The sequence below is a fragment of the Pongo abelii genome, chromosome 20 (genome assembly GCF_028885655.2).
Source record: "Pongo abelii isolate AG06213 chromosome 20, NHGRI_mPonAbe1-v2.0_pri, whole genome shotgun sequence".
NCBI lineage: Eukaryota > Metazoa > Chordata > Mammalia > Primates > Hominidae > Pongo > Pongo abelii.
In genome coordinates this window covers 14,497,736-14,514,363 of record NC_072005.2, presented here as the reverse complement: position 1 = coordinate 14,514,363, position 16,628 = coordinate 14,497,736, and the positions used below count along the sequence as shown (strand labels likewise).

At 50.7% G+C, this 16,628-nt stretch overlaps 1 protein-coding gene across 2 annotated transcripts in view; it reads right to left on the bottom strand.

Moving 5' to 3' along the window:
• PKN1 (protein kinase N1) overlaps window positions 1–16,628 on the bottom strand; it is a 38,890-nt gene that overhangs the window by 324 nt on the left and 21,938 nt on the right. For both annotated transcript variants that reach the window (XM_002828795.6, XM_063719320.1), the window contains exons 8-21: window positions 13,491–13,600; window positions 13,256–13,399; window positions 7,826–7,901; window positions 7,598–7,739; window positions 7,414–7,507; window positions 3,872–3,951; window positions 3,720–3,795; window positions 3,545–3,636; window positions 1,996–2,172; window positions 1,700–1,762; window positions 1,526–1,602; window positions 1,211–1,353; window positions 834–941; window positions 665–745 (exon numbers count right to left, since the gene is read on the bottom strand). In XM_002828795.6, coding sequence (XP_002828841.4) covers window positions 665–745; window positions 834–941; window positions 1,211–1,353; window positions 1,526–1,602; window positions 1,700–1,762; window positions 1,996–2,172; window positions 3,545–3,636; window positions 3,720–3,795; window positions 3,872–3,951; window positions 7,414–7,507; window positions 7,598–7,739; window positions 7,826–7,901; window positions 13,256–13,399; window positions 13,491–13,600 — 1,463 coding nt within the window. The remainder of the gene's footprint in view (window positions 1–664; window positions 746–833; window positions 942–1,210; window positions 1,354–1,525; window positions 1,603–1,699; window positions 1,763–1,995; window positions 2,173–3,544; window positions 3,637–3,719; window positions 3,796–3,871; window positions 3,952–7,413; window positions 7,508–7,597; window positions 7,740–7,825; window positions 7,902–13,255; window positions 13,400–13,490; window positions 13,601–16,628) is intronic.

Sequence of the window (16,628 nt, the reverse complement as noted above, 5' to 3'; positions counted from 1 at the left end):
GGGCGTGCGGCAGTGGGGACCAGTCCTGGGGCTTGGGGACCACGGAGAGGAGTCAGCATATAGAGGAAAAGTGGGGTGGGGGGACTGGGGCTTAGGAAGGATCACCTGCGAGAGCCTGGTGGAGAAGAGGGATTAGGAAAAGTGGAGGCCCGGCACGGTGGCTCACGCCTGTAATCCCAGCACTTTGGGAGGCCGAGGCGGGAGGATCACTTGAGGCCAGGAGTTCAGGACCAGTCTGGCCAACATGGCGAAACCCCGTCTCTACTAAAAATACAAAAATTAGCCCAGTGTGGTGGAGTGGTGCGCGCCTGTAATCCCAGGTACTCGGGAGGCTGAGGCAGGAGAATTGCATGAACCTGGGAGGCGGAGGTTGCACTGAGCCGAGATTGAGCCACTGCACTCCAGCCTGGGCAACAGAGCGAGACCCTGGCTAAAAAAAAAAAAAAAAAAAGGGAAAAGTGGAGATGTGGGATTAGGAGGGTCCCTGGGGGGAACAAAAGTGGAGGAGGGAAATGAGGGTGTCAAAGGAGGTGACGATGTTGCCCTGGAGGTGCAATGAGGCCCTTGAGGCAAAGCGGCTAGGCATGGGGGGCGTCTGGTGTGGGGTGATGAATCGGCCCTGGGGGAGGGCCGGGGTCACTGAGGTCCTTGTGGGGAATCTCACCCTGAAGAAGGGCTGTTTTTTCACATCTTCTGCATCTCTCTCGCTAGATCCCAGCCTCCGCTCTGGGTTCCTCCGCAGCAGCTTGGAGGAAGGAGCACTGTGTCAGGATCTGTCCCCTCCTGGGCCCCAGTGCCCCTCCTCAGGCCCCCCCCACGTCGGGGGTCCTTACCCTTCTCATGATGCCGATGGCTTCGGCCGACAGGAAGCGAGGATAGCGAACCTCGTCGTTGACGATGCTATCGAAGACCTCCTCCTCGTCATCCCCTGGGAATGGGGACTAGGGAGAGGGAGGCCCGGGGTGAATGAGGCCCCTCCTCTGGCTGCTCCAAACCCAGCCCGGCCTGAGCCCCACACTCTGCTGCAGCTCTTGGGTGCTGGCTTACTTGGGCAGGGAAATGCCCCATTTTATAGATGTGGAAACTGAGGCCAGGGAAGCAGAGCCAGCAGCCCTCAATCACACAACACATGGTGGAGGCAGACTTGGATCCCACCCTGGGCACATACAGGTTCCAGTGAGATCCGAGACACACAGGGGCGGGGTCTCACCTCACCAACCAGCATCTCGTAGAGCAGCACACCCAGCCCCCACCAGTCCACAGCCCGAGTGTATGACGTGTCCGTCAGCACCTCAGGGGCCAGGAACTCCGGGGTCCCACAGAAGGTGCTGGTCCGGTCCCCATAGCCCATCCCTGGGGACAGCAAGGCCACGTGAGGTTATGGGGGCCAGAGGAGTCACTCAGCCCAATGTGGGGTTGTCCACACAGCCAGCCCTGTCCCAGGTCAGGCTGGGGGGCACCCCAGTAGGGTTAGGGACCCTATTCCTTCCCCCTCCTTTGTCTAATCCCGAGGCCAGCCCCTCACCCTCCTTGCAGAGGCCAAAGTCTGCGATCTTGACGTAGCCCTCGGTGTCCAGGAGCAAATTGTCCAACTTCAGGTCCCTGTTGGGGGTTGGAGGGTTGGAAAGAGGAATGAGCGGGGGTCGGGGCCCTGTCCCCACAATGGGCAGTGTGCACATGCATGCACACACGCACACACCTGTAGACGATCTTGTGTTCGTGAAGAAACTGTAGGCCCAGCACCACGCAGGCGGAATAAAAGCTGCAGAGAGAGAGAGGCTGCTGAGAAGGGTGGGGCCACCCTGCAAGGAGGGAGGGTTACATAAGCCTGGCTCCCACATCCTCAAAAGCCCCCCAGTCTCCCCAAAGCTCTGGGAGGCTGAGGGAAGCAAGGCCTGAGGGTGGAGGGGTGAGAAGCAGGCTGCCAGCCTTGCGGGGGGACTGTGTCAGATGCTGTAGCGGGAGGCAGGGGCCTGGGCTGGGGGGCGGGCTCACACGGCACGGGGCTCAGAGAACACGTCGCTGTGGATGTGCAGCATCAGGTCCCCACCAGCCGAGTACTCCATCACGAAGCACACGTGCTCCGGTGTCTGGAAACAGCCGAAGAGGTTCACCAGGAAGGGGTGTCCTGCGCTGGTCACTGCTGCCAATATCCGCTTCTCACACATCAGGCTGGGGAGGGGTGGGGGACAGAAGTCAGAGACCATGGCCACCACTTACCCCAGACTCCCAGATGGCAACCAAAGCCCATACAGAGGGAAGCAGAACTGAGAAACGTCATCTCAGCACCTGGATACAGCCATGCCTGAAGGCAGCACACTCCTAGACTTTTCTGATCCAGACCAATAAATTTCTTTACTTGTTTCAGTCTTTCTCATTTGGGTTCCTGATTATCAAAGGGATGCTGGGAAGACCAAGTACAATCTCAGTGTCTGTACCGAATGTTTAGAGGGGTTAGGCACTGTGTAGAGAGCACCTGACAACCATGTGTGGAAGGCAGTAGCATTCCGCTTCTCCACATCAAAAGGGGTTCTTTTTTTTTTTTATTTTTGAGACAGAGTCAGGCTGGAGTGCAGTGGTGCGATCTTGGCTCACTGCATCACTGCAACCTCCGCCTCCTGGGTTCAAGCGATTCTCCTGCCTCAGCCTCCCAAGTAGGTGGGACTACAGGCACCCGCCACCATGCCTGGCTGATTTTTGTATTTTTAGTAGAGATGGGGTTTCACCATGTTGGCCACACTGGTCTCGATGTCCTGACCTCAGGTGATCTGCCCACCTCAGCCTCCCAAAGTGCTGGGATTACAGGTGTGAGCCACCACGCCCAGCCAAGAAGCTGAGGTTCTGAAGGGAGAAGTGACCTCCGCAGGATCTCCAAGCCCATGCTGCAGAATTGAGATTTGAACCCAGGAACCTGACCCCAAAGCAGAAGCAGTATGGTGGCACCACGAAGGGCACAGGCTTCAGAGCCTGAGTCTGTAGCTTTGAATCCTGGACCTGCTGCTTACTGGCTGTGTGACCTTGGGTAAATTGCTCAACCTCTCTGTGCCATCAGTATTTATCTTATAGGGCTACACAGAAGAACAAATGAATAACTGTTCTAAGAGCTATTATTATCTTGGTATTAGGCTAGTAGGTATTGGTAACTTTTTGTTTGTTTTGAGACAGGATCTCACTCTGTTGCCCAGGCTGGAGTGCAGTGGCGTAATCTCAGTTCACTGCAACCTTGACCTACTGGGCTCAGGCGATCCTCCTATCTCAGCCTCATGAGTAGCTGGGGCTACAAGCATGTGCCACCACACCCAGCTAATTATTTTGTATTTTTTGTAAAGATGGGGGTGTCACCATGTTGCCCAGCCTGGTCTTGAAATTCTGAGCCCGAGGGATCCACCTGCCTCGGCCTCCCAGAGTGCTGGGATTACAGGTGAGAGCCACTGTGCCTGGCGTTAGTGACTACTATGAGTCACTCTCCCTGCAGCTCCAAGGAGAGAACTCATTTCCCAAAAGAGAAGACAGAGGTCCCCAGAGGACCACGGCAGGTCCCCACCTCTCCACCTCGTCTCGGGCCACAATGTCCCCTTTCTTCAGAGCCTTGATGGCAAACAGCTCCCCACTGGGCCGGAATTCGGAGAGCAGCACCTGGAACCACAGTGGGCAGGGGTGGTTTTAGTGGCCAGCCAGGGACCTGGGGGGTTCTCCCAATTCCCTACCCTCCACCTCACCTTCCCAAAATGACCCCGGCCCAGCACTGCCAGGAACTTGAAATCTTCGAGGGTCAGAGGTGACTTCCTCAGAGGGCTGTGGAGACAGGCCACTGGTGAGAACAAGGACAGCAGGCAGGGGTGGTGGACAGGGGGCCAGGGAGTGGTGTCACCTGCACAGGGCGGGGCCTGGGGTCTCCTGGGTCTCCGAAGGCAGCTCAGGAGTGGTGGAGGATTCCTGGATCGGGGAGCTCTGTGGCGGAGAGAGGAGGCCAGAGCAAGGGGAGTCAGACATGCCCTCATAACCACAACAGCCTCCGAGGCCCTGCAAGATCAGCCCCCGACCTCTCTGTCCTCACCTCTCCTCCCACGCAGCCCCTCACTCACTCTCCTCCAGCCACACGCCTGCACCACCACGCCCGGCTAATTTTTGTATTTTTAGTAGAGACGGGGTTTCACCATGTTGGCCAGGCTGGTCTGGAACTCCTGGCCTCAGGTGATCCACCCGCCTCGGCCTCCCAAAGTGCCGGGATTACGGGCGTGAGCCACCATGCCCAACCTGAATTTTTTTTTTAGAGACAGGGTCTTGCTCTGTCGCCCAGGATGGAGTGCAGGGGCGCAGTCATAGCTCAGTGCAGCCTCCAACTCTACCTCCGCCTCCTGAGTAGTTGGGACTAAAGGCTTGCACCACCACGTCCAGCTAAGTTTTTCTTTTTTTTTTTTTTGAGATGGAGTTTCGTTCTTGTTGCCCAGGCTGGAGTACAATGGTGTGATCTTCGCTCACTGCAACCTCCGCCTCCCAGGTTCAAGTGATTCTTCTACCTCAGCCTCCCAAATAGCTGGGATTACAGGCATGTACCACCACGCCCGGCTGATTTTTTATATTTTTAGTAGAGACGGGGTTTCTCCACGTTGGTCAGGGTGGTCTTCAACTCCCGACCTGAGGTGATCCACCTGCCTCAGCCTCCTCCCAAAGTGCTGGGATTACAGGCGTGAGCCACCACGCCCGGCCTAATTTTTGTAGAGATGGGATCTTGTTCTGTTCCTCAGGCTGGTCTCAAACTTCTGGGCTCAAGCGATCTTCTTTGTTCAGCTTCCTGAGTAGCTGGGACTACAAGTGCAAGCCATCATGCCTGGCTCGACAATGTCCATTTATTATTATTATTTTTATTATTTTTGAGACTGATTCTCACTCTGTCACCCAGCCTGGGGTACAGTGGTGTGATCTCGGCTCACTGCAACCTCTGCCTCCCGGGTTCCAGCAATTCTCCTGCCTCAGCCTCCCGAGTAGCTGGGATTACAGGTGTGCGCCACCACGCCCGGCTAATTTTTGTATTTTTAGTAGAGATGGGGTTTCACCATGTTAGCCAGGATGGTCTCGATCTCTTGACTTCGTGATCCACCTGCCTTGGCCTCCCAAAGTGCTGGCATTACAGGCATGAGCCACCACGCCCAACCCATTACTTCTACTTTCTAAAAAATGAGATCTATAAAAAATTAGCCAGGTGTGGTGGTACACGCCTGTAGTCCCAGTTACTTGGGAGGCTGAAGTGAGAGGATCACCTGAGCTCAGGAGGCCAAGGATGCAGCGAGCCATGACTGCGCCACTGCACTCCACCCTGGGTGGCAGAGCGAGACCCTGTTTCAAAAAAAAAAGATAAAAGATAAAATGCGTTCAGGCTGGGCGCAGTAGCTCATACCTGTAATCTCAGCACTTTGGGAGGCTGAGGAGGGGAGAACACTTGAGGTCAGGAGTTCAAGACCAGCCTGGCCAACATGGTGAAACCCTGTCTCTACTAAAACCAAAAATTAGTCGGGCATGGTGACACATGCCTGTAGTCCCAGCTATTCGGGAGGCTGAGGCATGGGCATCTTTGAACCCGGGAGGCGGAGATTGGAGTGAGCAGAGATTGGGGTGAGCTGAGATCGTGCCACTGCATTCCAACGCCCATTCTGGGCGACAGAGTGAGACTCTGTCTCAAAATAAATAAATAAAATGCATTCAGTGAGGTGGGCAAGAGGAACAGGTTACATATGCATCCACCCAGGAAACCATCAGCCAGCCGAGGAGTTGGCAAATGCCGGCTGGTGGGCCAGCCTGTTTTTATAGTTTGTAAGAGCTAAGAATGGCTTTCACTTTTTTTTTTTTTTTAAGAGATGCAGTGGCTGGGCACGGTGACTCACACCTATAATCCCAGCACTTTGGGAGGCTGAGGCGGGCAGATCATCTGAGGTCAGGAGTTGAAGACCAGCCTGGCCAACAAGGTGAAACCCCATCTCTATTAAAAATACAAAAATTAGCTGGGTGTGGTGGCACACACCTGTAGTCCCAGCTACTCGGGTGGCTGAGGCAGGAGCATCCCTTGAACCTGGCAGGCAGAGGTTGCAGTGAGCCTAGATCACGCCACTGCACTCCAGCCTGGGCAACAGAGTGAGACTCCATCTCAAAAAAAAAAAAAAAAGAGAGATGGAGTTTTGCCATGTTGTTCAGGCCAGACTCCAACTCCTGGGCTCAAGTCATCCTCCTGCCTTGGTCTCCCAAGTAGCTGGGACCACAGGTGAACTGATTTTTACATTTTTAAATCGTTGGGGGAATAAAAAAAAAACAAAAAAAGGAATAATATTTCATTGCCCATGAAAGTTCTACAATGTTCAAACTTCCGCGTGTACTACCAATAAGGTTTTACTGGAATAGAGACACGCTTACAGTGTACATATCGTCTGTGGCTGCTTTCAAACTACAAAGCAGACAGGGACTGTCTAGCCCACAAAGCCAAAAATATTGACTCTCCGGCCCTTTCTGGAAAACACGTGCTGACCTCTGACCGAGATCAAGATAAGGAACATTTCCATCACCCGGCAGGTCCCCTTGTGGCTCCCAGCTTGCGGTAGACTCTGCTTAGAGAACAGCACTCTCTCGATCATTCTATCATTGACGTGAGTTTTAAATATGCTCGTTTTACAAAGCAGTGCACTGAGGCACAGAGGTGAAGTGCAGAGCCAAGAGGTGGCAGGGCAGGGGTGGGAACCCAGGGGGTCCAGCCCCAGAGTTCACAGTTTTATTTATTTATTTTTATTTTTTGAGACGAAGTCTTGCTCTGTCACCCAGGCTGAAGCGCAGTTGGTGTGATCTTGGCTCACTGCAACCTCCGCCTCTCAGGTTCAACTGATCCTCCTGCCCCAGTTGTCCGGGTAGCTGGGATTACAGGTGCCTACCACCGCACCCGGCTAATTGTTGTATTTTTAGTAGAGACGGGGTTTCATTGTGTTGGCCAGGCTGGTGTTGAACTCCTGGCCTCAAGTGATCCACCCGCCTCAGCCTCCCAAAGTGCTGGGATTACAGGTGTGAGCCACTGCGCCCAGCCTGTTTTGTTTTTTGAGATAGTATTTCGCTATGCTGCCCAGGCTGGAGTGCAGTGGCAGGATCATGGCTCACAGTGGCTCACTGTGTTGCCCAGGCTAGTCTCAAACTCCTGGGCTTCAGCAATCCTCCCATGTCAGCCTCCCAGAAGTGCTGAGGTTATAGGCATGAGCCGTTTTTTAACCAGGATGGGGATCTGGGCACACGTTTTAACCAGCATAGAGATCTGGGCCCTGGTTCTGCCACAGACATGCTGCGTGGCTCCAGGGAAGTTCCTAGTGGTCTCTGAGCCTGGAGCAGGATCCCTGACGCTGCCCAGGCCAGGCCTACGGGGATAGAAGGGGGGACCCTCACCAGGCTCGATGGGCTGGAAGGAGGATCCCGCGAGCTCTTCTGAGGTGAGCTGTCCGAGTCAGTGCCGAGGTTCAGCTTCTCCACCGATATGTCACTGCAGCAGACGAGAGGAGGGTGTGTCTGGGACCCGGGACCCTCGCAGGCTTTAAGGGGCAGCCAGGACCACGGGGCCCTCCTTCCTTACCCTGTGGTCCGGGCCTCGGATCCCGGAGAAGCCCCAGGGCTGAAGGTGCCTGTGGCCGTGGCATTGGGGATGAGCCTCCGGAGCAGCCGCACCCACGTGGCGACATCGATGTTCATCTGCCTAGCACGCTGGAACGCCTTCCCTGGGGGGACAGGGGCAGGCGTCACCCTCCATGACACTCCCAGGACCCCTGGCCTCTCCCCCAGGAGGCCTGGAGCACCCTCTCACCTTGCTGCTTGGAGAAAATTTTCTTCTGCCGTTGGAGCCGCGGAATCCTTTCAATGACAGGGTTGCGGAAAGTGACCTGGGGGAAGGGACCAAAATGTGAGGACCCCCTGCCCACCTGCAGGCAGACAGCTTGGTAAGGAAGCCCCTAGGAACACAGGTGTACGTGCCCAAGTGGGGTTCTGGTCATGTGGCATCAGATTAGACGAGTACCAGGTGACAATGAAGAGGTCATCAGTGCAAACCATGGCTCCCCTCCTGAAGGGACGTCTTGGAAAAGCAAGAAGCAGACAACCGGGTCCCCTTCTAGAGGTGGGGAGAGCATCTGACCCAACAAGACTGACAGCGACCGCAAACGGATGCCACACCATCCCACACCCCATTCCCCACATGTGCTCCCAGACCCCAGACCTGCAGTAGCAGCAACACCTGAGAACTTGCTAGAAACGTAGGTTTCCAGGCCCCCCTTTGACCTACTGAGCTAGAAACGTGGAGTGGAGGAAGCGCGCTCTCTCTCTCTCTGTATACACATACACACACACACACACACACACACACACACACATATAAGCACATATATACACATACATATATACATATATATACACACACATACATATATACACACACACACATATATATACATATATATATACACACACACATATCTATATGCACATATGAGTAGTCCAATCTCGGCTCACTGCAGCCTCCACCTCCCAGGCGCAAGCAATCCTCCCACCTCAGACTCCTGAGTAGCTGGGACTACAGGCACGCACCCCCATGACTGGCAAACTGTTGTATTTTTTGTAGAGACGGAGTTTCTCCATGTTGGCCAGGCTGGTCCTGAACTCCTGGGCTCAAGCGATCTGCCCACTTTGGCCTCCCAAAGTGCTAGGATTACAGGTGCGAGCCACTGTGCCCGGCCTTAAAGCACTCAATATTTTAACAAGCCCCCAGGCAATGCTGGTGCCCATCCATCTACGGAAGCCACCTGTCAAGTTAAATTCTCCCAACTCCAACACAACTTCTAGAAGGTGCTGAAGTCACAGAACTGCAGGGTCTGGTATGGTTGTCACATGTGGCGATTTAAATTTAAATTAGTGAAAATGTCAGTGAAATTAAAACTTTTGTTCCCTGATCACACTGGTCGAACTTCAGATAGAGAACATTGTCATCTACAACAGAACTCAGCTACTCTGGGTACATCGACAACAGAGCTGCAGAAAGTTCCTTTTTTCTTTGAGACTCTGTTGCCCAGGCTGAAGTGCAGTGGCACAATCTGGGCTCACCACAACCTCCACCTCCCAGGCTCTAGAGATTCTCCTGCCTCAGCCTCCCGAGTAGCTGGGATTACAGGTGCCCACCACCATGCCCGGCTAATTTTTTTTTTTTTTTTTTTTTTTTTGAGACAGAGTCTCACTCTGTTGCCCAGGCTGGAGTGCAGTGGTGCGATCTTAGCTCACTACAACCTCCGCCTCCCGGGTTCAAGTGATTCTCCTGCCTCAGCCTCCCAAGTAACTGGGATTACAGGCGTGTGCCACCACACCTGGCTGATTTTTGTATTTTTAGTAGAGACTGGGTTTCTCCATGTTGGCCAGGCTGATCTTGAACTCCTGACCTCAGGTAATCTGCCTGCCTACCCTCCCAAAGTGCTGGGATGACAGGCGTGAGCCACCGCACCCAGCCGAATTTTTGTATTTTTAGTAAAGACGGGGTTTCACCATGTTGGCCAGGCTGGTCTCAAACTCCTGACCTCAAATGATCCATCCGCCTCAGCCTCCCAAAGTGCTGGGATTACAGGCGTGAGCCACAGCGCCCGGCCAGAGCTGCAGAAAGCTCTATGGAATGGTGCTTCTGTAGAGGCATAAAAACAAAATAGAATGCCACAGAGAGACCTTGAAGGCAAGGAGAAACGCTTTAGAATGTGTCCCCCAGGCCACCCACCATCACTTTCCATTTAGTTTGGGCTGTGTTCTGAATGGGAGAACAATTTTAAAGCTCTGCCATCTGGAGTCAACTCTTCTCCACGCCCCTTTCTTTCTTTCTTTCTTTTTTTTTTTTTTGAGACAGAGTTTCGCTCTTGTTGCCCAGGCTGGAGTGCAATGATGCGATCTCGGCTCACTGCAACCTTCGCCTCCCAGGTTCAAGTGATTCTCCTGCCTCAGCCTCCCGCGTAGCTGGGATTACAGACGCCTGCTACCACACCCGGCTAATTTTTTTATTTTTAGTAGAGACGGGGTTTCACCATGTTGACCAGGCTACTCCTGACCTGGTGATCTGCCCGCCTCGGCCTCCCAAAGTGCTGTGATTACAGGCGTGAGCCACCGTGCCTGGCCCCGCCCCTTTCTTTCACTGGTGCTTGATGGTCAGACCAGGGGAGAACCTCTGCTTAGGGATATGGATATAGAGAGATGGATAAATAGACACAGAAAGAGACAGATATAGACGCAGGTAGATAGAGAGAGGCATGGATGGAAGGGTAGTTACAGATAGAGAAAGAGAGAGGGACTGATAGAGAAAGGGATTCATAGAGAGAGAAGGATGGATGGATGGATGGATAGATAGATATAGCTATCGAGAGAAAAGGAGAGAGAGACACAGATAGATATAGAGAGGGATAGATAGAGACAGAGAGAGGAATGGGTGGATATAAATAGAGATAGAGGAATATACAGAGATGGGTGGATAGAGGGATGAGCATAGATAAACTGATGGATAGATAAGATGATAGATAATATAGATGGATAGATAATATAGACAGATGGGTAGATGGAAAGATAGATTAGTTGATAGATAATATAGATGGATGGATAGATAGATATAGCTATATAGAGAAAAATAGAGGCACAGATAGATATAGAGAGGGATAGATAGAGATAGAGGAATGGGTAGATATCTATAGAGAGAAATATACAGGGATGGATAGATGGATGGATGATGCATACATAAGATTGATGGATAAGATAACTGACAGATAATAGAGACGGATGCATGGAAAAATAGATTGGTTGATAGATAATATATAGATAGAAAGATAAATGGATAGATGGATTAGATAAATAGATGATACAGATACCTAATATAGATGGATACATAGATAAGACAGGTAGATAATATAGGTGTATCTATCAACGGATAGAGGATGCATTGATAAGATGGCTGGGCCGGGTCGGTGGCTCATGCCAGTAATCCCAGCACTTTGGAGGCCGAGGCAGGCAGATCACGAGATCAGGAGATCAAGACTATCCTGGCTAACACAGTGAAACCCCATCTCTACTAAAAATACAAAAAATTAGCTGGGCGTGGTAGCGGGCACCTGTAGTCCCAGCTACTCGGGAGGCTGAGGCAGGAGAATGGCATGAACCCAGGAGGCGGAGGTTGCAGTGAGCCAAGATCGCGCCCCTGCACTCCAGCCTGGGAGACAGCGAGACTCTATCTCAAAAAAAAAAAAAAAAAAAGATGGATGGATGAATGCATAGATAGACAGAATGGATGGATGGATACGTAGGTGGGTAAATAATAGATAATATGTGTGTGTATACATATATAGGTAATCTATCATATATATGTAAAATGGGGTACACATATAGGTTAGCAGAAGATTAAAAGAGTTTTTTAGGATAATTTGGCTAAATGAGGGGTCAAATGCCCCTTCTCTGTGCCCCAGCTTCCTCCTCTGTCAAATTTGAGTAATAACAGTCCCTCTTTTGTTGGTTGGTTGTGAGAATTAATGAGTTCACGTCGCCAAAGTACTCCTACAGAGCCTGGCTTATGCTATGAGAACTCAGCTAGAAATGTCATTCAGACCAGGGGTTCCCGGCCAGGGAGCACTTGACAATGTCTGGAGACCTCTGGGCTGTCAAGACTCAGGGGGAGGCGGTGCTACTGACATCCTGTAAGCAGTGGGGAGAGATGCGGCTGAACATCCTCTAGTACGCAGGACAGCCCCACCACAGAGGATGACGTGGCCCCAGGTGTCAACACTGCCAAGGTTAGGCCACCTCAATTCAGACCTTCGCCCTCACACCGCTGTGGAAGAAACCACTTTCTCTTAACTGCAGCTCTGGTGGCAATCACCACGATATGTTGCCAGGTTTTGTATTTCTTTTCTGGCTGAAGGAAATTTTATAATTTATTTCCTTTTTTCTTTAAACATTTCTAAATTTGGAAATCAGCTTCTTCTTCTTCTTCTTCTTTTTTTTTTTTTTAAATATCTTGCCTCAGAACAAAACCAATCCCAGCTAAGGTCCTATCACTGATGTGGCTAATTAAAAGTGCTTTTCTTCTTCTTCTTCTTTTTTTTTTTTTTTTTTTGAGACAGTCTTACTCTGTTGCCCAGGCTGGAGTGCAATGGCGTGATCTCAGCTCACTGCAACCTCCGTCTCCTCGGTTCAAGCAATTCTCCTGCCTCAGCCTCCCAAGTAGCTGGGATTACAGGTGCCCTCTATCATGCCCAGCTAATTTTTGTATTTTTAATAGAGATGGGGTTTCACCATGTTGACCAGGCTAGTCTGGAACTCCTGGCCTCAAGTGATCCACCCGCCTCAGCCTCCCAAAGTGATGGGATACACCTGGCCAAGGTGTGCTTTTCTATCAAGGTTCAGAGACAGATCTAAAATGTATCTTCCCCTTCTAGAATACACTGATCTAAAACATACCTGCCACTTCTGAAAGAGCCTGATCTAAAATGTATCTTCCCCTTCTAGAACAGGTAGATCTTTTTTTTTTTTTTTTTGTGAGACGGAGTCTCACTCTGTCGCCCAGGCTGGAGTGCAGTGGTGGGATCTCAGCTCACTGCAGCCTCCGCCTCCCAGGTTCAAGCGATTCTCCTGTCTCAGCCTCCCGAGTAGCTGGGACTAAAGGCATGTGCCACCACACCCAGCTAATTTTGTAGTTTTAGTTGAGATGCAGTTTCACCATGTTGGCCAGGCTGGTCTCCCTGACCTCAGGTGATCCTCCTGCCTCAGCCTTCCAAAGTGCTGGGATTACCGGCATGAGCCACCATGCCCAGCCTAGAACAGGCAGATCTAAAGCCTATCTTCCCTTTCTAGAAGAGCCTGATCTAAAACATATCTTTCCCTCTACAAGATATCTACTTAAAACATATCTTCCCTTTCTACAAAAGCCTGATCTAAAACATATCTTTCCCTTCTAGAAAAAAGCAGATCTAAAACGTCTCTTCCCCTTCTAGAAGAGCCTGACCTAAAATGTATCTTCTCCTTCTAGAAAAGGCAGAGTTAAAACATATCTTCCGTTTCTAGAAGAGCTGGATCTAAAATCTATTTTCCTCTTCTAGAAGAGCCTGACCTAAAACTTATCTTCCTCTTCTGGAAGAGCCAGACCTAAAACATATTTTCCCCTTCTAGGAAACTGGGAATTGGGAGAGTGAGGGAGAAGAAGCGTTTTCTCAGGGTCAGGTGTGGGCTATACCTCGGCCACCAGGCAGCCCTGGGGTTCCATGTCCAGCTGCACCTCATGCCTCTCATTGTCCAAGAAATCCTCCAACTTCAGGAATTTGAGGGCACACAGGCCCCGCTGGTCCCGCCAGAACACAGCCAACTCCAGTTCCCGTGCCTGGAGGGAGAGGAAGACGGCCATCACTCAGGGTGCCAGAGGCATAGAACCCCTCCTCCTTTAGGCCCTGCTGTCCTCCAACGCAGCTCACCCTCTCCAGCTCCAGAGTGAAGCTCTGGTCCCAGGCATTGGGGCCACATGGCTTCCAAGACGTCTGCCCCACCACTGTGTTATCCAGCTTAAGCACAGTGCTGACTTCACCTGAAATGGGAGAGAGGGCCCAGTCAGAAAATGCTGGCAGTGGCCAGACAAGGTTGCTCATGTCTGTAATCCCGGCACTTTAGGAGGTTGAGGCAGGCGGATCACTTGAGGCCAGGAGTTCAAGACCAGCCTGGCCATCATAGCGAAACCCCGTCTCTACTAAAAATACAAAAAATTAGCTGGGCGTGGTGGCACGTGCCTGTAATGCCAGCTACTCAGGAGGCTGAGGCAGGAGAATCACTTGAACCTGGGAGGCAGAGGTTGTAGCGAGCTGAGATTGTGCTACTGCACTCCAGCCTGGGTGACACAGCGAGACTTGGTCGAAAAGAGAAGAGAAGAGAAGAGAAGAGAAGGGAAGAAAAAATAAAAACGGCCAGGCACAGTGGCTCGTGCCTGTAATCTCCACCTTTCGGAGGCTGAGGCAGGTGGATCACCTGAGGTCAGAAGTTTGAGACCAGCCTGACCAACATGGTGAAACCCTGTGTCGTGTCTACTAAAAATAAAAAATTACCCAGGCGTGGTTACACATGCCTGTAATCCCAGTTACTCGGGAGGCTGAGGCAGGAGAATCACTTGAACCCAGGAGGCGGAGGTTGCAGTGAGCCGAGATCACGCCACTGCACTCCAGCCTGGGCAACAAGAGCTTGATGAAAGCTCCATCTCAAAAAAAAATGAATGAAAGAAGCTCCATCTCAAAAAAAAAAAAAAAGGAAAAGAAAGAAAATGCTGGCAGAAAGGGGCATGTCTATTATCTTTTTCTCTTTTTCTTTTTTTTTTTTTTCAGTAGAGATGAGTCTTGTTATGTTGCCCAGGCTGGTCTCAAACTCCTGGCCTCAAGTGATATTCTCCTGCCTCAGCCTCCAAAGTATCTGGGATTACAGGCATGAGCCACCAGGCCTGGCTGTCTGCTACCTTTTTAAAGTAAATCCTCCCCTCCATAACTTTTCTCCCACTGTAAAGTTTTACATTTGACATTGAAGCCTTTAATCCAGTTGATTTTTTTATGTGGTGTGATGTGAGGCAGGGATCCAAATGCAATTTTATTCTACATGGAAGTCCCAGCAACATACTCCTAAGGATTTATTTATTCATTTATTTTTTGAGCCAGAGTCTCTCTCTGTCACCCAGGCTGGAGTGCAGTGGCGCAATCTCGGCTCACTGCAACTTCCACCTTCTGGGTTCAAGCAATTCTCGTGCCTCAGCTTCCAAAGTAGCTCAGACGACAGGTGCACACCACCATGCCCAGCTAATTTTTGTGTTTTTAGTAGAGATGGGGTTTTGCCACATTGGCCAGGATGGTCTTGAACTCCTGACCTCAAGTGATCACTGGCCTTGGCCTCCCAAAATGCTGGGATGACAGGCGTGAGCCACCGCACCCGGCCACTCCTAAGGATTTACCCTAGCAAAATGCATGTGGGGTATACATCAGGAGATGCATTTATAGAAAGTGTATGTAACAGTCCAAAATAGAGGCATCCCACAGTCCATTAACAGGAGAATTAATATTTTAAAACTGCTATACAGTCTTAGTAGCTGAAGTACGAAATTGCTGATATTTAACTATTTTTTTTGCTTTCAGAAAGAGGCAATTTGATATGGCTCAGTCTAACATAATGGATTACTAAGCAGGAATAAATATGAATTAACTATAGCTTCTCACAACAAAATGGATGAGTCTACCAAAACAATGAAACAATGCTTTTTTTGGTTTGGTTTGGTTTTTTGCATTTTTTTGTACGATGGGGTTTCACCACGTTGCCCAAGCTGGGCTCAAATTCCTTGGCTCAAGCAATCCCTCCACCTCAGCCTCCCAAAGTGCTGGGATTACAGTCATGAGCCACTATGCCTAGCCCCGAAACAATGTTGAATGAAAGAAGCCATGTGATACAATACAGTCTGTATGAGCCTGTCAATATAAAGTTCTAATACCAGGCAAAATTAAACTAAAGTTTTTGGGGATGCAAACATGGGGTTCTACAACTACGAATTATAGCAAGGAAATGATAAAAGTCAGGAGAGTAGCCACCTCTATGGCAGAGGAAGGAGCTGGACTTGGGGAGGAGACAAGAGGGGGCTTCTGGAGAGTTAGAAATATTCTATTTCTTTTCCATTTTTTTTTTTTTTAAAGATGGGGTCTCGCTCAGTTGCCCAGGCTGGAATGCAGTGGTGCAATCACAGCTCACTGGAGCCTTGACCTCCTGCACTCAAGCAATCCTCCCACTTCAGCCTCCCACGTAGCTGGGACCGCGGGCACAAGCCACCATGCCCACGCCTGGTTAATTTTTGGTTGGTTTGTCTTCTCTTTTTTTCCCTTTAGTTTTTTTTCTGTGACAGACTCAGGAGGGCCTGATGACATGTACCCCCAATTTTTTTTTTTTTTTTTTTTTTTGAGACACAGTCTTGTTCTGTCGCCCAGGCTGGAGTGCAGTGGTGTGATCTCAACTCACTGCAAGCTCTGCCTCCCAGGTTCACGCCATTCTCCTGCCTCAGCCTCCTGAGTAGCTGGGACTACAGGCGCCCACCACCATGCCCGGCTAATTGTTTGTATTTTTAGTAGAGATGGGGTTTCACCGTGTTAGCCAGGATGATATCGATCTCCTGATCTTGTGATCTGCCCGCCTCGGCCTCCCAAAGTGCTGGGATTACAGGCGTGAGCCACCGTGCCTGGCCATGTGCCCCAATTTTTAAATTATCTGTAAAGACAAGGTCTTGCTATGTTGCCCAGGCTGGTCTCTAACTCCTGGGTTCAAGTGATCCTCCTGCAAATCCCAAAATGCTGGGATTCCAGGCATGAGCCGTGGCACCTGGCTGCCATATTCTATTTCCTAACACAGGTGGTGGTAATATGGGTGTCTGCTCTCCTGTTACTCTTCTCCACACTCCCTTTTTTTTTTGTACATACGTATTAATTTTCTTTTTCCTTTTTTAGCCACGAGATTACGAATCAAATTTTCTTTTAAAAAAATTATGGCCAACATGGTGAAACCCTGTCTCCATAAAAATACAAAAATTAGCCGGGCGTGGTGGC